Here is a 27,865-nt window from a genome sequence, read left to right as displayed (position 1 = left end):
AGACTTAAATTTTAATGTAAATGACCGAACTTTATTGAAGGTTTTGTAGTTAGCAGGACTGTTAAGAAAGCAGAATATTTTACACCTCAAGTATAGTTAAGAGCTAATTCTCATGAGAATACAGTACAAATAAAAGCTAATATAAAAAAGGGCATCCTCCTTCCCCCGTTCAAGATTTCATTGTTTGTAAAATAAATGAAGTCAAGTTTAAAAATGTACGAAGCTTCAATGCTAGGAATCAGAAATTTTCACTGTTCAGATGGTTTTATTCCAGAGATTTTTGCAATGCAGCATAATTTCACAGCCATAATGAGAAGATTTATGGCAGCTTGATACAAGTAGGTTTTCAAAGTTGTCAAAAGGCCTTAAAAATATCATCTGCAGTTTAAAATGAATGATAATGAACTCCAAGTTAAAAAAAAAAAGCAACCAACCAAAAAAAACCAAACCCAAAACCCCACTTCAAATGCATATGGAATGCAAAAGTAATGCCCTGCAGGCTACTGCAAAAGTGTTCACTTGTCCTCAAAGAGATCTGTCAGCACAGCTTCTAGAGAAGCACTAAAATACATATGTTCCAGCAATGGGCACACCGTTCCAGTTGCGCAGAGAAAAATAAAGAGAGTAGGGAGTCTTCAATTGATCATAGGCAGTTTTGAGAAAGAAAATCACATTGCACTCAATTTAAGATGCTTTAGTTGTTGGATACTAAGCACATAAATGTTTTTACTATTAAAAAAAATCCCAGTTGTGCCCTTTACATGTATTAAAGTGCATTAAGTTACCATTTTTAAAGAAGGCCAGAAAGTCCCTTTGAAATTGGTCCCTAAGCACTGCAGTAGCATTTGTAGTGGTAAAAGTAGTGTATTACAGAAAGCCTGTTTCACGCCACCATTGTGAGTACAGTGAAATGCCGTAAATTGTTAGTGAAATACCTACTGAAGCTCAAAAAGGATAAGACAGTGGGAGTACAGAACAGCTCTGTTCTCGTGCTGTGGACAGAGATTACCTGTTGAAGCTAACCCACAGCCAGATACTTGTTTCCATGCACCTAAATACACTCTTCGCAGGCTTCCAGAGTATTTTTCTAGTTGAGATAATTTGTACATAGGATTCCCTTAGTGTTGATGTGCAGTATAGCATTGCTTTCATGGAGGACAGCTGTTTGTTAAAGCTAAAAACACCGATTTAAAAAGGCCCAGCACCTTGCAGCAAGTTTTCTAGTAAAAGGCCAATTTATTCTTCATCATCTTCTTCATAGTAACGATTCCTTTTGATCTGTTCTTCCACGGATAGATCTTCCATATCTTCACCCTCCCAGAAACCAACATCTTGGGATTTGCGATTCTGGTTAGGAGATGATTCCTTAGCAGTCACAACATTGGCTAAGCTGGAATGTTTAGGAGAATTTGGTTCAAGAAATTCTTCATTTGGGATTTCCTGCTCTTCCATAGTGTGTTCTTCCTCATCTGTCTCTGCATTCACCTGGCCATTTTCTACAAAGTTATGCTCTACTGTTTTGATACCAGACAATTCCCGTTCTTCTGCTACATTTTTCTCTTCAGCACTCTTGATGTTCCTATTCTCAACCTTCTTTTCCTTTTGCTTTTTGTCTACCACAACCTCTCTCTCCAGTTCCTCACTTCTTTTCAACATCTCTCTCTCTGCCTTAGAAGGAGAAGAAGAATTCTCTGTTTTATGGCCTTTAACAGATATTGTTCTAAACGAGGCTGCGACTGTAAAGGGACGACTTCTTTCCTTCAGTGAGGAAGATCTTCTTAACTTTTTGAGATCCAGATCTACATCCTCCAGCACATCTGGCTTGGAAATTTCTTCTTCCGGGGGCCATTTGGGTTTGAATACTTTGATGCCCTCATCTAAGGCACTTCCTTGAATACTTTGGTCAGATGGAGGCGGCCAGGCAATCCTGAGCTTTTTTGTTTCTGCTGGTCTCTCTTCTCTTTCAGGCAAAGCGGAAGCTTTTGCTTCCATACTTGCTGCCAGAACTCCTACTTTTGCAATTGGGGCATCCTCTACTCCTGGGCTTTGTGGACTTTCTGTTGCATTTACACCATGGACAGTTTTCTCCAGGGATTCTTCACATTCAGTTTTGCCTGCCCATAACTCCTTATGCTGTTTGTGTCCAAAGCCTTCATCATAATTGCCTTTAGATTTGAAGAGCTGATTGAAGTGAGGCTTGCAGTAAATATTCCCACGCAGAGATGCATATGTCCCAAGACTGTTCAGGAAGATATGAAGTCAAATGTTAGCATTCTGTGTCTCAGCCACTGAGACGGATGTATATTTTAGTTATGTTACTGAAGAGATTCAATTTCAGCCTTCCAACATGTTTGGAAAAGACAAGCTTACAGCTTTCACGAGTTTGTACGTCCCTCTTTGCAAACGTCAGGAGCTCTTTACAAAGTTGGACATATATTTTTCCCCACATAAAATTACATTAAGAGTTTAAAAACAGACTGCATTAAGTGCAAAAGCCACTGGCAGAACTAGGACTGTATTACCACTCCTACACTCCTTTCCAATTCACTGGATTATGATTGCCTTCAGCTCAGCTAAGCTTGAACAGTACCTTACTCAGCTGCTGAAGAGGAAAGCTACACTTCCTAGACAGCAGCCGAATGGAGCAGTGTGTTTACCTGAGTTTACTGTTGCAATAGGAACAGCGGAAACAGCTGATGTGAAACACCTGCTGGTTGGCAAAGAGCCTTTCCATTGGGTACACAGTCTTCTGACACCCAACACAGGTTTCCTTCATTGGCAACTGAAATTTCTATGGGAAGAAGAGAAAGCTTGTTAACTGGAAAATGAATCAACTGCTAGGGGACTTGGCTTGGGTTCATGCATGGCTTCCAGATTTCTCAGAAAATTGCAGCAATTCACTTTCTGCAACTCAATGCTCATTATGGTACAGCGGGTTCTGGTGGGCAATGAGTGAGGAAGAGGCTATGGCAGGCCCACAGGATTGCTGTGGCTTGATGGTGAGCCAAGATTTTGCCCTAGTGAATTCCACAGCTGAAGCATCACAAGTTGAGCAATGGTTGAGAAAGAACAATGAAAATACTAGAACTCAGTTATAACTTTGACTGAGTCAGTTCCCCAAAAGCTGTCTCATCTATTTCTGCAACCTCAATTTTTCTTGATAGGAAAATGATGAAGAAACATTCAGGTAGATTAACTTTACAAAATAAAAAAAATAGTGCAGAAAAAGAACTGAAATAACCACAAAATGAAAGGTACAGCGTGGGAGGGGAAAGGAGTGGAACAGGCTGCTCAACAGTTTGAAACGATCCACTTTTGCTAAATGCTCTCCTCAAAGAGGAGGAAATAGTCTCAGCACAGATGCAGGCAGGAGGAAACACTTCTGACTTCATTTGTAAGCAATTCCAGTTCTATTGCAAAGAAACTATACTCAGGTTTCAGGACACGAAGCCCTCAAACTTGCTCAAGACAAAGTGAGCAGGGCTTTGAGGTTAAACATCTAAAATTGTTTATGTGCTCAATAAGAGAATTTCCTGAGAGTTTAGTGCAAGGGTAAACTTAAACACTAAGGAGTCAAGTGTCACTGTTGTGCTGTACAGCAATGGTTTCAGATTTTGTTTTCTGACAGCATCAAGGAAGCAAGTACATTGTCCATGAAAAAAGGTCACTTGATGCCATTCACTTCTTGGAAAATCTATTAAGGTTGGCCAATAGGGACGACACTTTAAAGGAAAAATTAAATAACTTACAGTTGAGAAATTGGCAGTCTCAGGCTGCATGTTGATTACAACTACTTTAGCAGCAGGGTAAAAGAATGCCCAGGCTCCTTACCATGGGTCTGCATAGACACATTGATATTGTAGCTTCTCTTTGACAAAGAATTACCTGCTACAAACTTACTAAAAAGCTTTAAGGAAAAATATGATGGCTAAAGAAAAAACAGGAAGGCCACAGGAAGACATAATTACAGCAATTTATTTATAACAGACTAGAAACAATGGTTAGGCAATGAAAGTTACAGTTATGTGAGGGACAGATTGCTGAAGACAGAGCCAGCTGAAGTCAGTTTGTCACAACCATAAAGTCTGCTGCCAATTTAATTCCAGTTTAATAGGTATTTAATTTTTTTTTTTTTTAAGGCATTGCTTGAAGTTATAGTAGATTAAAGTTCCAGTTACGATGGCAGCTTGACCAACACAAGTTCAGAGTTCCTTTTGGAAAAAAATGCACAATTTCTAGGTGCTGCCAAAACTGCGTATGAATTCTGAATTTTGAGTCACTAAATGAAATCTCAAAAAATGAGAGTTTACCGATGCAGACAAAAATGTAATTATCCATGCTTGCCACAGGGAGCAAGGCAGCAACAATTTGCTTGCCCATCAGAAAGTAATTCTCCCTGAAAGCTTAGTTTTGCAAGATGACATGACGGTGCTGGCATATGCTTCTGCAATGCACATCCCCACCTAAGAAGAGGAACTTACTTGTATAACAATGAGCCCTATGTCTGATGGAGAGGCGTTTTGGGGTGTGAAGAGAAAGACATTCCTTTCCAGGCATACTACAAATAGGAGCTACAGGAGGAAGGTGAGGCCCGATAAATATAAAAAAAACTTGAGAGAAAGCTGAGAGTTGAGCTCACATTAGGAAGGAAGCAGAAGGCAGGAGTAGAGGTTAGGAACCAAGAACAGGAGACAGAAGCTGGAAGAGACAAATAGGAACCTTACATGAATAAACGGCATCTGGGTTTCTATCCTGGCAGTGCAGAATCTAAAGCAGTAACAAGGCAGAGGACTAAAATGGTTCTAATAATACAAAGAGATAGTAGAGGACCAAGACACACAGGTTGTGTGTATCTTGTATGCTGTGACAGACTGAGATTACAACAATGTTATAGGCAGCTCTAATTTCACATACTGGCATTTATACTCCAGAACACTAGGAAGCCACATCTTACTGGTCTTCATGAGGTCAGTGCTGTTCCTCTGAAAGATGGGGAAAACAACAAAAGCACAGTTGTTTCCTCAGGAGTGAGCCAGGAAGTCTGTGGCAGCCCAGGGAACAGGCATCCTAACTCCAGACAGCACACGTGACAAGAAAGTACCGTGTGATCAAAATGTTCAGCACTGCCGTTTGTGTGTCTAATAAGATTAGCAAATACATTCCTACCCAAGAAGTTCTCCATCTGCTTTATGCTTTATAGCTCCTGCTAAAGAAAATGTAACATTAAAGACTTATTACTCAGAATGCCAAACTCAATCTTTGTGGAGTCAGTCACCACAGTGCCCTTACTATAAAGTTGCTACCAACTGCAGTTACCTTGGGAACAGCTGAGAGAGGAGGGTGGAAAGCCAAGTCCCAGCCTACTAAAGGTTCTCAGGATCAGTATCAGGACCTCAGTGCCAATCTCTAGGAGCACTGACTTTACAAGAGGCATAGACAAGCCCTGATAGGATCCCCTGCTCAAACCCTTTTTCCCACACTGAACAGAAACAGACTGCCTCCATTGCAGGGGCATGCTGTTTTAACAGCAGCAGGGCAACTCCCAGCAAGCAACTCAAACTTACTCTTTGAAGAAAAACTGACAGTTTTGAGATGCTTTTCCATTCTGTCATGAAACACAGTCTGATGAAGACAGATCAGATATTGATACAGTTACTGCCAGATCCTTTGTGACCACATCAGTTGCATTAAGACTTTTCAGTATTAGATAGAGAAATTGGTTTTAACCGTTGCCAATGTTTGAGACTAAATAGCTGCTTTACCTTCACTGCTTTTGGCAGAGATGCATCTGTCTGGCCAGCTGGTTTAGAACCAAAGTTTTGCTGCTTTGTGCTGACAGGTTTCTGAACTTCTGTCTCGCTCTCTGAGTTTTGTCCAACTAAGGGAGCAAAGGAGGAAGAAAAGGCAATTACAATGACTTTAAAACCATGGAAAGCTTATGCTCATAAGACCCAACAGCAATCCTACCAGCTAAGGGCCAACATATTTTTTCTTGAACATCTGCTATTAAACCTTTAGATCTAGATATTTAAACATGATCATTCTACTCTTCTGATTTACCAGGAAAGTTAAGTTGATATGTAAAGGAAACTGTACAGGGATCCAACATCTAACTTGCAGGAACTGTTCTTCATTTCTGCAAAGTGCTCACATGTGGGCTTGAATTTAGGTGTAAAGCTAAGGCAGTGTGAGAATGTGCTTACGTACTTTACTGAATAGGAACTCGTCTATCTCTGGACAACACCAAAGACACTGGGTAATTTTCCTGCATTAATAAGTACTTCAGCCTACTGACTGATGTAGTAGTTGCCACAGCTATTACTTTAAGCGCAAATGGTGAGGAAGCTACACTTAAATGTCTTCAATCAGAGCAAACAAGTTACAGATGTCTTAGAATTACAATTGCAAATGAACTTGTAAACCTCAAAGAAATTCTTATAAATTTTGAGTTAGGCACAGGTCAGATTTTTAATACAAGACAGGTTTTTATTGGGTCAAGTTCATCATTTGACAGGACTGATCTTAAGCATCCTACACACAACTGGGCAGAGTTAGTGCTCTTCCTCAGCCATATGCTTTACTCTTGTTGAGGCAGAAGAACAAGTGCTTACCATTGCCATCCTCTAGAAGACCAGAGTGGAAAGACAAACTGTTCTCACCTACAGAAACCTGCAAGAGAACATTAGACAATGAGCCCCTTTGACCTTCTGAAGTCTGAATAATCATGGCCTGAGTAACACAACAGGCAGTTTGACACTGTAAGCACTTAAATAGGAAGAGACTGGCCACACTGAGGTGCATGTGAAGCTACTTTTTGTTTTGTAAGGCACAAGGCAGGGTCCAGCTGACTGCCAAGGATGTTAGTCCTTGCTACAAGGTAGGTATCCTCATCATTCTACAGCTCTTGCAATATTCAGATCATCTGTCATAGTATTCACACACACAAACATTGTATTTTTGTTTTCCCAAACACCTGCAGCTTGTACACCTTTATCTATTAGTCTTCAGAAATCCTTGTGGATTTTGTTGATGTACCTCCGAAGTTTTCTTACTTAGAAATCCCTTGACACCAAACACTACACATTTACTGGAAATCTCATGGCTCCCTCCAACATTTGACAAATCTGTGACATTTAAACATTCAGCAGAGACAGTGCTTTAGGGGGAAAAAAAAAAAAAAAAAAGAAAAAGAGAAAAAGAAGAGCGGAATTTTAAAAAAAAGCTTTTGTAGAACTAGAAGTTGGCTGTTCCCAGGTTGGGACAAACATGCCTGCACCTATCCTGTTCATCCTCCTTCAGAAACAGACTCATATAAAAAACTTCTAAGAAGAGTTGGATATAAACCAGTTTCAGACACTAAATATGTTGCAGATGAAGCTCTTGATGTATATTTCTTCATTAAACTTGGCACTATTACTATTAAATCAAATACTTTTAAGTAGCTACACTGAGAAACTAAAGTACTGTAACAAGATTAAATGCAAATCATCACTAATTCACTTTAATGATTGAAAGGTCCATTGCAAGCAACTGAAGTTTGCAAATTAAAGAGGTAATGAGGAAGCAAGTTACAAAAATTAACATACTCTGGTCTACTGAAAAAAGTAACTGTAACACTAGTATACTGGGAAGTGCATCAGCATGTTCTGTGGCTGTTAAAGTCTCACACATGTCTGGCTACTAAATCTTTCATGGATTCAGTGTGAAAAATGACAGAGAAGGTTAGCAAGTTTCTTTTGTTTCCTTTTTGCCAGAGGACTCCCATTTCTGACATTCACTACTAGTAGTTTTAATTAGGCTTATTTCCAAAGTTCATCATGTCATTTCAAAAGGACAATCCTGGCTCCCAAACAATGTTTTATTCAGGTTCTTTATTGCACCTGGACACCTCAAGAAGTAACTTCACAACTACAGCTGAATACAAGAAATTTTATTCAAATCTTCCATTCAACAACAGGGATGTATTCTGATTTAACAGGTGTTCTTTTAATTAACTCACCTTTTAGCAAAAAGCAGCCTCGATCAGTTGAACATGAAGCTGCTCAGCTGTCAGTGAGGAACAGCTGAAAGCAACAATTTGGCCCCTTGCCCAAGGAAGGCTGGAAAGCTCTAAAAGCCCTCCTGGCATTAGGCTGCCACGTGTTCAGAATGGCTGGAATACACAGTACCCCAATTATTATTCAGTTACTTTTATCCCGTCTGCTGTCGCCAGTTTAGTATACAAATGCTTGAGTGTGCTTTATTATCTCTAATTCACAGAGTAATTTAGTCTCTATTTACAGCTGAAGCTCAAAACCAGGAACAAACCCAAACCGGCATTCTTAGTTACCTTAATCAAAATTTAGCCACTAAATGCAGAAGAAACAGTGACAAACTCCTTTTACTTGTGTCACACAAAGCTCCTCATGGTTTTTTTTCCTGGTGTAGTTTCTTTTTTATTTTATTAAAAAACCAAACAAAAACCCACAGACAAAACAAATACCTATCTGTGAATCATCTTTTTACAGTTAGGGAACATGACACAAAAAAGTTTAGGTGCCTTCATCATAGTCATCAGAAATTAATGGCAGAGTGGGGGGGGGGGGGGGGGGGCGGAAACCAGAACAAAAAACTCCCACAAAACCATCAGAGTTTTCAGCCCTAGTCAGCTACTGAAGTCATCAGAAAATATGTAAGTATGGTACTGAAGGATTCTGCCACACTACAGGCATGTCATTACTGAGAAGACAGGGGAAGTCTCCAAGAAAACTTGAAATTTGTCTCTAGATATTCTCTACAACTCCTTAAAAGTCTTCCACAGAGACTTGCTAGCTTACAATTCAGATACAGTCTAAAAAAAATAATAAAAAAAATTTCAGGAATTCTGCAGCATGTAAATAATCTGTATCAGCTGCTCATATTCAATTTCTAGATGGCATGTGGAACAAGTATATCAGCTGTGCTTCTACAACTAGTTCCACTTAAAGTGAAGTCCTTGATCTTCACCAGCATGAACATCTTACCTTCTCCCCATCCTGATAGGAAATGGAGTCCTCAAGACTTGGTGGCATATTCTCCTTCTGCTCAGATTTGTAATTCTTGAGTTCACTTTCACTGGCTTGAATCTCATTCTATAGAATAAAGCACTTGAAAGTTGACAGGTTCTTTTCCCCTAGGAAAGTACTTGCTTTCTATTTTTCTTAAAATCTTTTTTAAACTGTTTTCCTAGTATATACAGTGATAATTAAAGGAAGGGGCATGAAAATCTATACAAACTTGGTAAGTGATACATTCTAATGAAGAAAAAAAGATGGGGCTGTAGAATTTTTACTATACTCTATGGAGGTAATGCCAACATTTTTCTAAACAACCCCTTTTCTCTACTTTCAGGTTCCTGTTTAAAATCAACTCGCATTTCCCCTGCTCAATCCACATCTTCCTTTTCCAGAAACGTTAACTTTTCATCTGAAATTGCAAGTATTTTAAGACAAGCACTATCTAAAGCACTGTGTAACTGAAAAACACAATTCAACATAAAAGCAAATCCTACCCTTGCTTCAATACTAATCAAAAACCTAATTCTGTTATTTACCAAGATTTTTGTTCTTGACAAACTGACTTAAGATTTTCACAGAAGAATCTTTCAGACTTAAAAAACAATAAAATCCAGTGAGACCTCGTGTTTCTTTCATTGCCACAGGATACAAGATAATTGGAGAAAGACTCGTGCCTTTCACAAGGCATCTTCTCTGTAATGTGAAAGAGAAACAGCCAAATGCCAGCACCAGCATCTTACCGGATTTTGTAAACAAGTCTGCACAAAACCAACCACGTCTAATAGGTACGTAATTAAATGTTAGAATTTTATTGTACAGATCTCTAAATATGCTGTCCATCACCTCTCCCTCTCCTTCCTGTATCGCTTGCAATGCATAGAAATGATTGCTTCTCACCCTTACTGTAACCAACTGTAAAAGTGTCTATCAGTTTTAATCCCGGCCTAATTACACCACAATGCCCTCAAAATAGTTGTTCCCAAGAGAGATTCTAGCTTTCCTTTGTAGCACAGATGTGACACATTTTAAGAGACAGGAAGTACAAATACCACACTACCATATCAAAAGAGCCCTAGTTGCTTTGTCAGCAGGGAAGGAGAATATCCAAGAGTTATGGCTGCTACTGGAACACAGAAGTACTGCAAACATTGGCCTCAGAAACCGTTGTTTGCTTCATCTTATGTGCTGCCCTTGTCGATGTGCCAGGCCAAAATCAAAAGAGATTCTGCCAAATGGGACATCCTAAGAGCATCAGGCCGGACTGACATTCAAACTGATAGCTTTGGGGATTTACAAACGAGAGTCACAAGAGACATCTATGGTAAATCTCTTGCCATTAGGACATAATTTAGTGCATCAGCTACTGCTCTGAGCCACAAACTGGAAAAGGCAATCTAGCAAACTGAATCCAGGCAAGAAACAGGATGCAGGAATCAGCAATTAGCAGTTAATCAGGTTTGTTGCACTGGCTGCAATTACTTTCCATTCATGCAGTGAAGTTTACTCAACTTTCCTCCCAAGGGTTGGAGAATTAGACCCACACATCATATGAAATTCAGAAATCATTTCAGCAGGGTAGAGACTTTTGTCTCTCTACAAAGATACCCAGGAAGCATGCACTCTTCCACAAAGCTTAGAGCCATCATTTTTGGCTTTTATTTCCAGTGCAAGTTTCCTAACTTAAAAAGGCCTAGCCTCTTAAAATTTATTACTCTGGTTAATAAAAGTCATACTTAAGCAATAAAAGTTCCCATCATTGAGCAAAAGTATCAGACAGTTCCACCAAATGTACTTAAGCACTTTTTAACAAAAGCTTAGATTCTTCCAGTCTCTTCAGCTGCAATACTTTACCATGATTCATTAATTGCTCATTTCCTCATCACATATCTGCAAAATTGGCACAGGTTCATTCACTGCAAGAGTCTAATTGGATTCAAATAATGGGAGAGAAGTCTTGAAGGGAGGTCAAAAGCAGAAGGGAGGAAAACTGATTGGAGATCCCAAAGCTGCAGGTCAAGAGATCCAGGTTCTATGCACTGTATGACATTGAAAGTCACTCCATCTTACTGTGCCTCAGTTTCCCCTAGCTTATAGCTAATGTACAATACAGAACTGAGTTTTGTTTTTAAAAAAAAAAATGAACAAAAACCCACCAACACCCCCCCCCCCCCCAAAAAAAAAAAAAACCAGCAACAAGCATGCAGAGAGCTACAGACATGCAGAAGGAGAAAGAATGTCAGCTATGTTTCAGAAGGACCTCAGTTAGGGTGCCATCAATTAATTCCTTGGAAAACTTTCAAGATTATTCGAGGGAGATGCAAATACTTATTTATTCCTGCAGTATGTAGAGGCAACTCTTCATTAGAAATTATTCCTATGGGCACAAAGTTATTTTCAAAAGAAGATGGCATTATCTTCAAAAAGCCTGGTTTCTCTAAGATCTTCTTTCCAGTCTCAGGTTGGGACAAAAATTCGCTTCTACATACGCCAAAGAACAGACTTACCATGGTAATGAGGCCTGTGGAACTGCCCTGCTTGGACACAGCTGCCTGATACTTCGCCAGCCTATCCTTTATTGACGTTTCTGTTAAGCGAGGCATTTCCAGGCTTTTCTTGGTCTCTGCCTTATCTGGGCTGAATGCTGGACTAGTATCTACAAGATGCCCTGCAAAAAAAAGTACATGAATAAAGGGTAACATTCAGGAACACCAGCAGACCTATCTACAGAAAGATTTACAAATCCCATCCCTTCACCACTCCCAAGACCACAGAAATTCCAGATCTGAAGAGCACAGAAATGCTTCAGTCAAAGGTTTATGCTCCAAGTCTCATAATTGATCCAGATAGTTTCAGAAGTACGTATTCACCAGATGCAGCATCCAGCCAGTGGTCTTGGAAGTAATGAGAGCAAACAGTTTTAACATTGAAGATTGTTTTGCTGTTACTGTCAAATGAAAGCAGCTGCTACAGTGGCTAAATGGAAATATACATCATTCCTGTAGTGGAACAGTTGTCAAAGTCTTTTGGGGAAAATATGGGAAGCAAGGAAAGAAGTCTCACCTGCCACTTCCACCTTCTCCATGAAAGTAATTTATTGCATGACATGTTACACATGAGATCTCAAGAACAAACATGTTATGAAATAATTCAGTTTAGTCTTGCAGGATCATTTGAAGCATCTGTTTTTACCTCAAGAGGAAAGAAACATTTGGGAGCTTAAGTCTTTACATAGGTGCAGATCTCCTGACTCTCAGAACTATGCTCCATTACTTGCCATCCATCTTTCATTTTTGCTTTCAGATGTTAGCCAAACAGGCTTAAAAAGCCAGCTCCTGTGACTGCTCTGCTATCTAACTTACTTTTAGGTCTTCAGTAATAGCTTAATTGTTCAATAAAGAATGATAAAAAAACCTGACCTTTCCCTAGCTAGTTGCCTTGAATGACTAAAAAGTTGTATGAATCATTAAGGCCCCTCTTGGGGACAATAAACACATGTAAGTATCTCTTGCCATTCTCTCCAGTATTGCTCAAATAAGGACATAATGTGCATCCTAAGTAGTGAGATACAATATTAGCCATGGGCTGAAAACACAAAAGATTGTAAATGCTTTGTTAGAAAAGAGTCTCCAAACATGAAAAATACATAATTTTGCTCAAGTCATGAGGCTAGCTGTAGTTACCCATGTCTGGACAAGGTAGGAGGGATGAGAATTAAAGCAAGAAGGAAGGAGGCATATTGTCTTGTCTGTCTGTTCGCTACTTTCTAAATTAGTTTGACTACTGAAAGTAGTTCTAGCATTGTCCTAGGATTAAGACACAGGAAAAAAAATGGGTTCCATTCCTTAACTTGCTAGTTATCTCCTATGCCTTGACTTCCCATGCTTAAGAGTATAATGGTTTAAAATTCATAGCAAGACTTAATTCATTAAATGCGATGCTCGCATGGACTTTACAGATGGAAGATGGCTGCACTTCGTTCCATTTCTGAAAGGCAAAAGTTATTTCCATTGTATTGTATAAAGTAGTTTTATTTTATAAACTAAAAAAACCAAACCAAAACAAAACACAAACCATGAGGTTTACTGACCTGATATACTATGGCTCTTCTCTCCTTGGCCAACATCAAAGTCCTCCGAAGAGAGGCTGTTTTCAGAAATCCTTCTACCGACTGCTGTCTTCCTCTGGTCTCTAGGGACCTGTTAGAGACAAGACCCACCTATCAGCTGCCTAGACAAACAAAGATTGTTGCGTATAATCCTTTAAGATGCACAGGTGTCACTAGCAAATCTGCTTTACTGGAATAAACAAGTCTAGCAGGTGACATCTTATTTAACCAATATAAAGTTTGATCACAGAATACCTGACCCTCTGTCACCTGGAAAACACTTTCTTGAAGAGGTCAGTAGATGCCCTTTGACTACTTATCTTTGCTGAAAAGTCAGAGAACCAGAAAGATCAGATTTTTAGGCATTTACCACCAAATACAAAACTTCGGTCTAGATTTTTGCATTTCAAACAATTTCTTTTGAAGCTAATGTTTAAGGTCATTTTATGAAGATTTAAAATCAGAAAAAGGATGAAAGAAGAAAGCTATCAAAAATTTGCATTGATTTTCAGCAACAGAAAGAAGAATGAATACTATTGTAATAGAAGTTATCTAAAGTTACTTGTTTTGATTTGGATAGCTCATGCACTTGGTACCAAATAATTCCCTAATTAGGTCTGATAAGGCTTAAGCAGGAGAGTGCTAGAGATAAATATTCTCAGATATCCAGGATAATCACTATCTGCAAGGCTGCAGTGCTGGACAGTGTGTTTTGTAGCACTACCACACAGATGCTCTGACTGGCTCAATCAGATTTGATACTCATTTGTTGAGAACAACTCCCCAAAATCTAATACTTAGTAAAAGAAATTGTGAAAAGAAATTTCAGCAGCTTTGATAAATGCTCATGGAAGTGCAGTTTAATTTGACTTCATCAAGGTAGGATGTTTTCACAGCTGAAAGTCAACCTATGAAATACTAGAAGGCGATAGACCTTTGTTCCCTCCCTAGGAAGAGTTAAATCACAGAGCCAGTTGGAAATTAAGATTGAGGCTAATGTAGGGAAAAAGGCAGGTTTGGCAACATGCTTCAACCACACATCCCCCCCCCCCCCCCAACTTCCAACAAGTTTCTTATTTGCTGGTCACCAAACTGAAGGAAATTCCAAAGTTTTATTTTAACAGAACTGCACTGCAAGATAATCACTGTGAAAAATCAGGCTGCTTTGGCATACAAAACAGCAACTTTACCAGGAAAGGAAAATGCAGCTGGAAAACCTCTTTTTCCATTAGCATGGGAAATATCTTCTATTTCTGTGGTTTAAGACTTTGGTAACTTTTCTTACTGGAAAAAAGCTTAGCTATGACAAGTCTTTTCCTTCCATTGAGTGTGTTGATAGGTTCAGTTTGGGAGTGTCTGCACACTTGTAAGGACTTGCAGATTCCTCATTCTGTGCAAACTATCCTTAGATGATTCTTATTCAGCCTGTGTCCGCTTTAATGTCACCTGGAGCCCACAAGTCTGAAGGTCTTACAATTCAGAAACTTGTCGCTCAAAAGGGTCTAACTTTTGACTAGTATGCAAAGAAGTTCATTACAGAGAGAATACACTTGAAGCCAAGATCCTCTGAGGACACAGAAGAGAAAACATGCTTATTAGCCCATTTGAAACCCCTGACTATTTTATCACTGTCCTGGGGTGGGTTTTTTTGTTGTTGGTGGTTTTTTTTTTGGGGGGGGGGGGGGGGAATAATATGGCGCCACATACATTTTCTTGCACACAGCAGGAGTGACAAAGCTACAAATGAAAAAACAAGTTTGCAGTATAGACACATGGGAAGTTTGCCTGGCAGCAGAGTGCATAAGGAAATTTTCACTAGTAGGGAACAAAGGTCTTAATTCAAGTAATTTAGATCCAGCATCTGGGATTCCAGCCTCACTGAAAGAAACCATCAGCACTTTTGAGGAGAAAAAGACAGTTAGAAATCAAGATTGCCTTTTCTCATTCTCCTTTGTTTCAGAATCTCAATTCCATTTATTTTAACTGTAGTCTTTCTCCAGTAACATCATGCTGAACTGCCCTCATGCTGAGAAGACAAAGAATTCTCAATTATCAGTTAATTTAATTATTAAACAAATTAAACCTCGTGTTGGCCAAGGGGCAGTGTGTTGTCAAACAATTATGACAAGCGTTCAGTCAGCGCTCACCAACAGGAATTCTGGATCAGGGTCCAGCACCTCATCTAGATGCATGCACAAAATCAAAAGTTTTCTTCCAAGCAACCAAAAATCTCCATATTTTTACCAGCAGCAAAGGATTCAATATTCATCAGAAACAGACTTTTCTGCTTGACTCTGTAGGACCTTCATGAAGGCTGGCAAGTTCTGACTTAAGAGCAAAGAGCTTTCCCCCATTGTACCACCTTACTGTGGAATCCACTGCAGCAGGAAAAGTTCAATTATCAGAGGCAGCCACCTCATGACCAACTAAACAGACCAAGTACTCCGTCAACGGAATCACCTCCACAGTCCTGCCAGCTCCTCTCCTCCTGTCCTCTTTGCCACCTCAGCTATCTACAGGTATTACAATTTCAGCTGGAATTTCAAAATTTCAGTTCTTCACAACTTTTCTGTAGATAAGTTGTATAACACAATTAGCCTAGGTCTTGACCGTAAAAATCCAAACCACCAAAATACAAAACCTTTAGCTAGAGTTCAGAGATATTTCTGTACACGTCTTAGTACTAAAACCTACAAATATAAAATCAATGTTGTGTAGGTTTTATATCAACAGTTTCATATTGTGGGGAAAAAAGCAGAGTAATGGGGAAAAAGAGTTTAATGAAGGGAAGATGAGGGACTTTCCCCATTACAATCAATAGACTGACCAACCACAAGTAATTAGGGCGATTACAGCTCATGGAAGGTTAACAGCTTTCGCATGAATGAATCCCTGACTCCCAACCTTATGCATATACCACTCAGTTCCCTTTACAGTCCTGGCTGGGCCACAATTCCCATGCCACAGCTGCTGCTACTTGCAAAATGAGATAAAATATTCCTCACGTCTGGAAAGCCTCATGTCTGGTTCGAAGACAAAAGAGGTGAGTGCAGAGGTACCACATACAGAGTTAACAGCATTTTGCCTGGGGCACAAAGAGTCGTCAGGCAAAAGACCAAATAAAAGTTACACCTATTTCATTATATACTAACTGTGTCAAATGTGACCCTGCACATGAGGTTAGCTACACAAGACCGTAAGTTTTTGCCTTAAAGAAAAAACACAAGCCAACTTGGAGACAACTTTTTAAGTATTGCAGATCTGCTTACTCTTTCTTTTCTTCTGATCTTCCTTATGTATGCTTTCGCTATCACTTACAGGAAGAATTCTTTGGAATTGATAAGAGACATGATGCTCAGTCTTTGCTTAATGCTGAACCAGTCTAGACCGACATGCCTGCCTCTAACATGCTTAGAGCATTTTTTTCCACAAAGATGCAATAAAAAAGATCTGTCTTGTATCTAAATTGCAGAAGGCAGAATGGGTAAATGAATAAACTAGGAGGTTTTGCTTAACCCTGGAAATGAGAATAGGTTTGTTTAGAGTGGGTGATTGAGTCAGAAAATCCAGGCTCTAATCTGGATTCTTGCCACCGACTTGCCCAGCAACCAGGCAAGTCATTTTATCTTTACTGCTATGAAGTTACAGCCATGTTGCTGAATTTACAGTTGAACTCGATGATCTTAAGGGTCTTTTCCAATCTGAATGATTCTATGAAGCCTTGCTTGCACTTAAACCAGGGGTTTATCAATGGTCAGAGTTCAGGAAAAGCATAAATGGAAGGGGCAATCACAGAGCTTGCAGTTAGCCAAACTTATACCCCTGCTGTAGTTACTTCCTACCTTAAGTGAAAAAGATCTGTGTCCCCATAGCGCCTAACTATCTTCATTGTACGTGACTGCATGACATCATCCTCCAGTCCTCAGATAAATTCCCAGAATCAGAAATCTTACAATAGTGCTTTCTAACTACAAAGACACCCCCTCCCCCCCATACACTTAAACTTTAGAGCATTTTGTGCCTTTTCCCTTCTAAAATATAAAGTAACCAGATGAACTTGGAATAGGAACATAATTTGAACTTAACCTGAATAGTTTCATACCTACTGTTTGGTATTTACTGTGTTCAGTCGGTTCTCAACAATATTTGAATTACTAAGCTTGACAGAAATACCAGTTCCAGATTCAGTCAGCTCCGAAACAACTTATTCCCCAGGCTAAGATAAAGTTACTTGAAGCCCATCTGCAAAACGGTACTTTCCTGTGGAATCCTGACTGATTAATCCTACAGCAAGAGTTCAGAGAAGTGCTATCGGGAGATCACCCTCCACAGCCCGCTCTTTCAATGGACGTGATAGTATGGGCAGCTCTTACATAATGACAAAGACTACAAAAATCTAAGCTGTGAAATTACTATATACAGACCCCAAACTGATTTTAACACAGAGGTGCTCCTCTAAAGCCCTTAATTGTTACATATTTAAACACCTTTTGTACAAAATTTGTTTGTTTTACTCAATACTGCAAGAAAACCACCCGCAGTAAAACAAAGCCAGAAGTATAGGAAACTATGAGAAAACTGGAAAATCCACCAGCATCAAGGCCTCAGGACTATGTTGCAAGTCACTAGCATATGCAACTCATTTTCTAGTTAAGCAATTCTCCCCCGGGACACACAGTCTGCAGTCCACATGCAGGATCAGATTTCATGAGCAGTTGTAGGAAAAATGCAAGCCCTGTGCATTTGCAAGTCAAAACTAGTGAAGGCAGGAGCTTGTCTGGCTATCTCTGCTTATTTTTTTCCCCCGTGAGGATTCTTTTTCGATAAGAAACATTTGTTAAGATACAAAGATGAGAGAACACCAAGGAAAAGATGGGAGTATTTCACAGTACATATCTCTCTCTCTCTCTCTGCATATGTGTGACTCACATACTGATACGTATATAAAAAACCCCTCTTAACTCTGGCAGTACTTCCATCTCAATTGCAATTGCCTGAGATTGTTCAGCTCACTTCAGTTACTTTTTCTTTTATATATAAACATACACATATATATATTTTTACACAATTCATGTTTGCATAACTCAATCTAACAACAAAATATAAACAATCCCAACTCGCTTTTAAAAAAAGTCTTAATAAATTCCATACTTATTTTTCTCTCTTAAGTTGTACCCCTTTCACCAGCAAATTCATTTTACTTTTCCGAGCAATCACAAACAGCCACAACTCCAAGCACTCTGCACATACTTGTATAGCTCAAATAAGTTATTAACACCAGCTACGTTATGTTTCAACTACAACAATGAATACAATTATTTGCAGAGTCAATAGTTCAGAGCCACTCCCTCCAGGGACTTTTCCTGATGCCCAGGAGGCAGCAGAGTTTTAGTTTCTCTTAAGATTTGAAGGGACAGATCCTTACCTTGGTCTGAGCCGCTTCACCCTTTTCAAACATCATTTTGAGTTTGTTCAGTGGAACGCTGTATTTCTCGATCTTCCCCGAAGAGTCCGTGTTTTCGCCGGCTTCAGGCTTTTCCGCTTCTCTGGACTCTCTCAGACAGTTTTCCATTTTACCACTCTCTAGTGAGTGGCTTTTGAACTTTCTGCTGTCACCACCAGGACACTGCAGCTGGCCAGGGGTGCCCGGAGGGGCCTGGGCGTCAGATGTAGCACCAGCCCCCGGGGTTTGCTCCGCGTCTGGGGAAGAAGCAGGGCTGCTCCCGACTCCAAGCCCGGGGCTTGCGACCTTGTGCCTAACCTCAGCACAGCTGCTTCGTAGCGTTTCCTTCCGAGACTCCGTTCCCAGCACTGGATTCTCCCACTTCTTCTTTAATACACTCAGATTCCCCCTTTTAAAATGGGGGGGAAGATTTTCTGTGTTCTACAAAGAACAAGAAGTTAATTCCAGTTATATGCCTGATGAAGCATTAAAGCACTTCCTTTCTATGCGAAAGGAAGTTAAAGGCTCAGTACTGCTCTCAGCTCCCTGCTTTTTCAGACAGCTGTGAATAGTTACAACTGTGCCACATGGAGAAAGCATCCAGGATAGGAAAGGAAGGAGGGGGGAGAAAAGTCAGGAGCTAAAGCAGGAAGTGAGCAAACAGGATGGCCTTATAAGGAAAAAGGGAGTCAAGCTCTAATGAGTTAAATGACACACAAAAGGCTTGAATCCACACATGAAGGAAAGGGGACCAAAATCCACACAACAAGGGTCTCTAGTCCTAGAACAAGCAAACAATAGCAAAAGCAGCCATATGAGGGATGGGTTATGTGCCAAATGTTGCAATGTCTTCCAGCTGGTTCAGGAGACAACAATTAGTAGGCCTTCCAAAAAACTACAGATTAGCTTTCAGAAACCACTACTTTTTTGGAGTTATGTATTTCTACTATCAGTTAACAGTAGCCTTTTAGTTACAAGAGATCTGTCTTCAGTATTTTATACCATGCAGCATAAGGCTCAAGCTAAGCACTGACAACAAATGTCTTTTTGCTCCCATTTATAAATACCAGATCATTTGCTGGAATTTTTCTTCTCTTTCACTCAACACTTTGAAAGCTTTCGGCAGGATGCATGCACACAAGTCACAGGCACTGCCTTACCACTGTGAGTTAGATGGTAATACATGGAGCAGTAGTACCCCTCACATTCAAGTGCTTCTCAGACTAGTTTTGCTTACAAGTAGTTACCTCTCCCCAGAGTAACAGAGCAGTCCATGTTTAATTCATTCAAATCTAATACCTGCCACCACTGCATTTTTGCTCTCTCTCCCTTATGGAGACCACTACGTTTCAAACTCATTGCAAGTGGAACAGGTCTGCAAGGCTTACAGGAATTAAACAGGATTAGCAGCTATATTAGGATTTAAGTCTCTCGCCCTATTACTCTTCTGGTCACATTTTGAACACTGAATCCACCTAGACTTCAGAAAATATGAGCTTGCTTGCTGACTCTGTTTAAAAGAAAGTATTAAAGTTATAAGGCAAATACTGTAATGTAACAGAAGTACTCAAAACTGCGCAGCAGGTTTCCACAGGAACACCTCTGGATGTAAAGCCTGTGGAGTCCCGGCATACTTCACAACACAAGTCATTCTTGCTTGGGACTTGCCTGTTCCCTGATCATACAAGCAATAAGAAAATTTAAGACTGGAAAGTAATTTTTAGAATGTTTATTTTATCACACCTATATCCCAAACAGAAAAAGAATGACTCCCCAAGCATTAAAGAGATCAAGGCAGCATGGTCTAACAAAGACTTACCTATATATCCTGAAAACATTGCCAGTCTTTTTAAATAAAAATTAAACTGAGGATCTTCTTATACAAAGACCTACAATCTTAGTGCCTGGTATTTCAACCAAGGTCCCCTGACCCCAGACCAGTAAGTGCAATGTAGTTTACAGGAGGGAATGTGAGGCTGTAACAGAGCCAAAAAGGATGGCTCTCCCTCCTCCTCCAGGGGCATTTTGAACCCTGTAAACCACTTCAGAGAAGATCCCCCTTAATGGATTCTACAGCTATCAAAGACATACACATTACATTTCAGAGACACTGGCAGCTTCTTTTAAGAAGACTTTTAAATTTAGTCAAGAATGGAAGACGTACCACACAACTGCCTACAGCTAAGAACAAAGAGGTGGATATTCATGTGTTGTGGTTAACTCATTTTGCCTTTCGCTTAGGAGCGAATTGGTGATTCAATATATAGCTTTGGGCAAGGAACTTCATTTTCTTTCCTTTCATTCACACTGGGAAAGGGTAGGAGGAATGAGTCAAAAGCAAACACTATGCCTAAACCAAGTTCTCTGTAGGACACATGGCAGCAACTTTGATACTCCAAAAATCAACTGTCACAGAAACATTACATGTAGGTGATCTGTTCTGATTGTGGGCTGTTGCTTATTGCCTAGGAAACAAATACTTACACTTCTTTTTTTCTCAGCAGTGGCTTCTTCAGCTGCTTTCTGATACCTTTGAGATAGAGGAAAGAGAAAAAAAAAACCACAAACAGTTTTTAACCAGAATACTGAATGCTCTTGAAGACAACTGAGATTTTTTTTTTTTCCCCACCAAGCATTCTGTGCACTTCCCAAGGATTCTGTGCACTTCCCAGACCTATGAAATAAAAACAGAGTCTGGAAAAATAGTAGCAAATAGTATGAGAACAATGCAAAGCGATGGACACATTTTAAGTAATTCAGTTTATAAAAACAACATACATTAATATTTTTCATTTTAAGTAATTCAGTTTATAAAAACAACATACATTAATATTTTTCATTACCTAAGCACTCTGATTCTCAAATATAGACAGTTTACCTTGGAATAGCTGTATTGTTTCCGCCACCCAGCTGTCTGCTGTGCCCCCTTGCAGGAATAACTCAGCTATTTATACAGCAGCTGCTGAACCGTAACAAATTACAGCTTGGCATACGCAGAAAATCTACATAAGTGCCAGTTTATTTTACTATGCTGGGTGGTAAACTGCACCAATTCAGCAGTTGCTTCATGAGCAGCTGAACCACCCCAGCAGTGGAAACAGTAATCACAGCCCTCTGAAGATAAGCCACCCTGGATCATGAATCAAAGTCCTTTAAGAAGCTATAGAAAACTCCCAGCAATCTGCACACCACTCCACTGGGCATAAGCACATCCACAGCTAGGAGCACACAGACCACACTGATTAGTATACTGTGCAAGGTGATTGCACTTTGCTTTTGAAATGCACAAATTAGTCAGCTGTGACAAATTTTGCAATTTATAAGTAGAGCTCTGCTTTTCAAAGAGAAGAAATGTCACCCAATGTCTGCTTGGGCAAATGTTTCTATCTTTCTTATTCGTGGAATTCTACTTTTGATACAACTGTGAATATGTTATAGGCAGTAAATGAGAAACTGGTATTATAATAGTCATCAGCTTCAGACTTTAAATAATTGCTCATATCAAACCAATAACTAATGTATATCACCAGCTCAGTTCCTTCTAAGAAAAATTCTTACATGCAGATACCTGCTTTATTACTCATTTTTTCTTTATAACAATTGATTTTTTTCCCTGCTGTGAATAACGTGCTCCTATGTAGATTTCTCCTCGCTTCTCTAGAGAGTAGACAAATGTCTAGAGAGTAGACAAATGGCACCCTTACTTATTTCTACTCTACAGACCGAAAGCTGCTAAAGGAGTGTAGCTGGCCCTCTTTAATCAATGCAAACATATTAACCTATGTCTCTGTACTATAAAGGTTCCAAAATTTGGACAAGACATGCTAAGAAAGTAAGTTTATGGAGGAAGAGAGATCAATATTGGAAGAAGCAACAAAGAGAGACAGGGGGATGAAAGTCAAGTACCACACTGGAAAACAAACAAGGATTGAAGAGTCCCAGAGACCACTCACTCTGTAAGTTAGCCTGCCACAGGGCACTGTGGAAGTCTCTGCTGTTGCAATTTGCATGTCTCTGACGTGACAAAACTGATAATCTAAACACTATATGGAATGAAAAAAATGTTTTCACATACAAATATTTAGGTAACAGCACTTTAGAAAAATTATGCTCCTCACTGTGAGTGTCAGTGTTGGCAAAGCCAGTAAGTAGGACTCTGTTTTTCCAAGGAACTGACACTGCTTATGCAGAGGGACCCTACTTGATTAAGGAACAGCAGTTTGGATTACTTCCAGTAAGCCCTTTTCAAAGGATTATCAACATTTAGCAAGACGACCAGGTTCTGTAATCAAGCTTCAATGAGTGAATAAATTACCTTAACAAGAGTGGTCAAAGCAAGCAGCTTCTCCCTAGGACAGAGTACTTAAACAGTAACTTAAAGAGCTATGTTTGTGTAAAGTCCAGATTGCAATTATCCTTCCCCTATAGACTCCATAAAGTCTCTCCCACACTCAAGATTTAAATACTCCAAAACCTTGCTATGCTATTAATGCAATAACCTAGGAGACTTGGTTGCCCAAATTCCATTGAAAATCCAAGCTGTAGTCTACATAATTCCTTAAGGAAATAAAAGCTTTTCCAGAAAACATGTAGAGGCTACCATCACTTAGCTTTCTCAGTGTATAAAATATTACTTTATGATTTGACTGTTACCCATCATCCATCTCTCAGAAAAAAGTGAAGGGTAATATCCCTTTTCTACACAAGTTTTGTAAGACAGGGGACATCTGTGAAGAACATAGCTACTGTGAAATTCTCTGATGGAACTCTGACTAGAGGGTTACATCTATCACTACCCGTTGATAGCACTACCATTTCTAACTGGTCTCCAATTAACTGATAATGAATTACTGCTACTTTTTCTATAGTACCAGGCAGGAAATGCCATGTGAGCAGAGAAACCTATGTAGTTCATGCTTAGGCAGCTAAAGACCGTTTCTGATGAAGTAAAACCCTAATGGCAATAACCGCCTACATTCCAATACTCTGCCCTCAAAAACAAATTGCAATTTGTAGTTTGACAGAAAACATTCTACTTTATTCTCTGACAGCAGAAAAAAGATATTATAATTCTGATTGCTGAAACAATATGTCAGCAACTGGAAAAAACTTTTCCCCAGCACATATTAAACCAGAAACTTAAATGCCTACAGATCTATATTATTTTTAAGAAGCAAGCAATGGTCAGTGAAGCAGTCATTGTTCAAGGTACCAGCTGTCAACCTACACACGCAGCCTGCATTCAGCAGCCTCACAGTACTTACTTGGAGAACCTCTCCACAAGAGCAGATGACTTATTCTTGTTGACTAGAGAAAGCTCTTTTGCAGTGATTTTCAAAGACTGTGAATTCCATTGTCTTCTATTAAACGGGGAAGGCTCCATCTTATCACCACAAATACCTGCTCAGGAAGAAAGTACAGTGTCAGCAATATGAATTATGTGAGCAGAAAAGTAGTTTCACAAAGTGATTCGATACTAAGTCACCATTCAGGTGTTCCCAGCCTACTAGTGCCACTAAGTCCTGATCATTCAGGACCTTGTACATCAACTGACTCAAAAAAAAAAAAGGCATCAGATTAAAATTATAATTTCCTCCGCAGATGCCATTGAGATGGTGCCCTTGATAAAAACACTAGCCGCAATGAAAGGGGTGAGAGATAAGCCGTAAGCCAGGAGTAAGAAGCAAGCTGTGATTGAAGAGGATGCTAATGTGAAACTCTCTATTTCCTATACACACACACGGGCTCCAGGAAGCCCTAAGATGCCCTCTCTTGTTCTGGTTTCTAAACCAAATGTGCTGGCATTTATGTAAGAAGCTTGAGTTATGAAACCTAAGAGGATGTAATTCCTATGCAAACATTTTTCATTCACTCTTGTGGTGTTCATTCTTAACGCAGCAGCCGTTTCCCCTGTGAAATGAAACAAGTCTCCTGTTCATGGAGACAGCTGTAAACCTCGTGTTGCAATAGCTATCAGTTACTTAAAGGAATAGTTTTAACTACCCTGTCCTGCTGTAAACGGGAAGAGATTTCGTACAGCTTTTCACCACAGAAGCCGACAAGACTATCAGATATTTTTTTTTACATACTTAGTTTTCTTTTGTGGAGGAGGAAAGGAGGGGAGATTAATTTAAAGAGTTCTCTGATAAGACAAAAATAAAGCTTGTAGGGCAACGCCTTTCCTTTTTTCCTCTTTTCTTTTATCCCCGGTCTCATGTCACACAATGCCTGTAGCAAGTGCACTAACTGATCCTACAATGCTAACATCAGGCAGGCTGATCTCTTTCTCGTATTTTCCATCAATTTCTTTAACTGATTTGCACCATTAGGTCACAGAACTCTAGAAGTCTGGGTACAGGTCTGCTTGACCCCTAGTCACACTGTAAATGGAAGCACTTTAAGACAACTTGATATAAGCAGTCAAGCAAACATAGGAAAGGCCACGTTTCTGAAATCCTCGTAGGATATAATGCAACTGCTCAAAAATGACAAAGACTCGGGATTCTGTAACGCCTCAGTCCAGAAGAATTCAGCTGCAGCAAGCAGAGTCTCAGCGACTGCATGAGTTGTGAGTCTCAGCAATTTCCAGTGCTGAAAGGGGAGCTCTGGGTCTGTGAAGTGCCCAGCTGGTGCTGGAAGCAGAGGAACCTCTCTAGTGCTGCACCCTGCTGCTGCACAGAGATAAAACAGGCAGCAGATGAACACGTTGCTGTCTTGGTGGATATAGTCAGGAAGAACGCGACTTTCTCTAACATTCCTTAATTCACCTGATGTAATGGAGAGAATGACACACCATGCCGGGACATGTTTTTTCAAGATAGTGATTTAGATGGTGATTTTAGACGTATAGGTTGAATTATCGTGGCAAACAAGAAAAGTTATGCTATTTTTGTTGTGATGTTGAAACACACCGAAACTACTTATCAATGTTACATTTCCAGTTGCAGCTTACTGCAGATTCAGACTCGCATCTCCCACTTAAGGCAGTCTCTGACATGCATTCATCGCCCCTTCCAACTGGCAAGAGAAACTCAGAGTTTCTTTCTGAAAGAAAGTTTCATGCTTTCTTGAAAACATTTTGCATCACCTGTTACCCTCTTCTGTTCACCTGTGAACTTTTGTCCAGACTGGACTAAGAGAAGGATGCTCTCCATTTGGCTGGCTTAAAATAGTTACCAACCTTTGCCAACTGCGCCAGTTATCATCCATAAAGAAAAAGGATTTAATTAGAATACAAGAGGAGCACTCAATTTTCTCCCTTTTTAAAAAGCCTATTGCACATGCAAATAAATAAGCACTTTTGTGATTACAGTTTGTAGTCCCTAGTGTTGATGCCCAGTAGCAAACATTTAGCATATAGATTTAATAAAGCCACAGAATACATATGCAGAGATTACAGATGGAATTTACTCCTGAAAAATATAAGTCCATGTTAAAGAAGAATTCTGAATCAGCCATGTAATGCTGCAGCTTAAACTTTGGTTTATGATTAATCTTGAGCCAAAAGGAGATCACCTGAAACCCCACTTTGCAGTTTAAATTGCCTTTCACAAAACAGAGTCAGTTTTGCCCAGGGAACAGTAGCAGGGCATTCATTAGAAGCCTCCCTTGGCACAGATAACAGGTTGCTCATTGACACACACCTTACACGGAAGGACAGGTTCAGTAAAACACTGAGAAAACAGAATCTAGTTTAATTGTTCAGAAAATAAACCTGGTTTTGATGGCCAAGCATTCCATTGCAGCTTGTAGTGATCGCTGTTTGTGGATGCATTTTCTCCCCTGTTGTGTTTTTGTTCAGTTTCCCTACCATTTTCTCCATTAAAGCCACAGGTACATTAAGACAATCAGGCCTGTTTTGGCAAAAATCTCTTTACGAAGGCGGTATCTACTGCTAGGACATTCAAATGGAAAGTTAAGAAGCCTATTTGGAATCTCAGTCGCTAGAAAAGACATAAAACAGAACTCTAAGATGCCCTGAAACTTGTGCTCTCACATTTTTGATGCCATTCCACATTCTTAGCACTTTCCCATACGTTTATGGTTTCATCATGTCCAAGCATCTCTGTGTATTTTTTGCCGCTCCTTCTGAATAATTTATTCCAAGTCATTTCAGGAAATAGTCCTTTATCGTACGTATTAAAATTTAAACGAGATCATGAGCATTCTGCATGCTGCAATAGAGACAGGTTATGGTTGAAGACGGCACAGAGTCCAGAGGAGATGGAGGAGGGGACAGGGAATCTGGAGTTGTGCAAGATGTTAAAGAAGGGAAGGACTGTCATTTAGCCACGGTAATGCACCAAATCTACCTCCAATAACTTCAACCAAGAGTTTAACAGCAGAATAAAAATCCATATACCTGAAGAGATCCTGAAAGAAAAACTTTTTTATTAACGCTTGCCCCAAAGCGGAACTGGCTGACTTATTACAGGTGGTTCAAGCGTCTGCAGAACGGGACATCTGCTGAAACAACTCATTAGCTAAGAGCAGCTCGGCCACGAAACCGCCGACAGCAAGAAGGCGAGAGCAGAGGTGGGCTCGCAGCCCTCACCTCAGGACGGCTGTAACTGCCCACACGCCCCTCCGAAGCTACGTCTCCCTGATCACCTTTTCCTGACGCCAACCTCCACCGAGCTCCGAGCACCGGCGGTCCCGCTCCACGCACCGCTGTCACTGCCCTCCCGCGGATCCCGCCGCCGGCCCAGCCCGTGCGACAGCCGACAGAGCCCCGGTGACCCCCGCGGGCGCTACCGGAGGCGACCGGGCACCGAGCTCGGGAGGGGAAGACCGAAGGAACGCGCTCGAACCCGCCTCCGATCCTGCCCTCCGAGGCGGGTAACGGGCTTCAGCTACCGGCGCAGCCCCGCATACCCCACCACCGCACTACCGCGGCCCAGAGCCCGGCGGGAGCCCCCGGAGACGGTCCCGCTCCGGGCAGCCCCTCAGCGGCCCCGGTCCGCCCCCCCCCCCCCCCGGCCCCGCTGACAGGAGCGCGCCCTCCGCCGGCCCGGCGGTCCTGCTCCCCCCTTCCCCTCACGCACCTGCGGCAGTCGGGAGGCGGGTCCCGCGCGCGCACCTGTCGCGGCTGAGGCAGCGACTGCACCTCCTCGCCGGCAGCGGCGGCGGGCAGCCCCGCCGGCCCCGCCCACGGCCCCGCCCCGCCGCCTAGAGACACGCCCCCATCGGAGGGTCTTCCCCGGCGCATGCGCATCCTCCCGTCCCCCCCCCCCCCGCCCGGCTTCACAGGGTCTTCCTTGCGCGCGTGCGCAGCGGCAGCTT

At 40.7% G+C, this 27,865-nt stretch overlaps 1 protein-coding gene across 5 annotated transcripts; it reads right to left on the bottom strand.

Moving 5' to 3' along the window:
• Positions 1-9: 9 nt before the first annotated feature.
• Positions 10-27,732, bottom strand: LIMA1 (LIM domain and actin binding 1). Of its 5 annotated transcripts, none has more exons than XM_030037200.2 (11): positions 27,628-27,732; positions 23,848-23,983; positions 21,068-21,113; positions 18,566-19,024; positions 13,123-13,231; positions 11,540-11,700; positions 9,003-9,110; positions 6,612-6,669; positions 5,763-5,878; positions 2,658-2,791; positions 10-2,239 (listed from the first exon to the last, which is right to left on the bottom strand). In XM_030037200.2, exons 2-11 carry the CDS (start codon positions 23,964-23,966, stop codon positions 1,237-1,239), a joined length of 2,313 nt encoding a protein of 770 aa, XP_029893060.1. In that variant the 5' UTR covers positions 23,967-23,983; positions 27,628-27,732; the 3' UTR covers positions 10-1,236. The 5 variants fall into 5 exon arrangements, with proteins under 5 accessions (XP_029893060.1, XP_029893062.1, XP_029893061.1 ...); XM_030037202.2 differs by having other exon boundaries at positions 11,540-11,688; XM_030037201.2 differs by having other exon boundaries at positions 23,848-23,986; positions 27,628-27,728.
• Positions 27,733-27,865: the final 133 nt, after the last annotated feature.

The sequence above is a fragment of the Aquila chrysaetos genome, chromosome 15, assembly GCF_900496995.4.
Source record: "Aquila chrysaetos chrysaetos chromosome 15, bAquChr1.4, whole genome shotgun sequence".
In the NCBI taxonomy this organism is placed as follows: Eukaryota; Metazoa; Chordata; class Aves; order Accipitriformes; family Accipitridae; genus Aquila; species Aquila chrysaetos.
This window is presented reverse-complemented; position numbering and strand designations above follow the sequence as displayed.

Bases quoted from the DNA above. Each gene is read 5' to 3' on its own strand.
- LIMA1 (XM_030037200.2), bottom strand. From the start codon at position 23,966: ATGGAGCCTTCCCCGTTTAATAGAAGACAATGGAATTCACAGTCTTTG. The intron at 21,114-23,847 runs GTAAGTACTGTG...TCTATCTCAAAG, and splicing joins CTTGTGGAGAGGTTCTCCAA to GTATCAGAAAGCAGCTGAAG. The intron at 2,792-5,762 runs GTAAAGCAGCTA...TTCTTCCCATAG, and splicing joins CTCTGCCAAAAGCAGTGAAG to AAATTTCAGTTGCCAATGAA.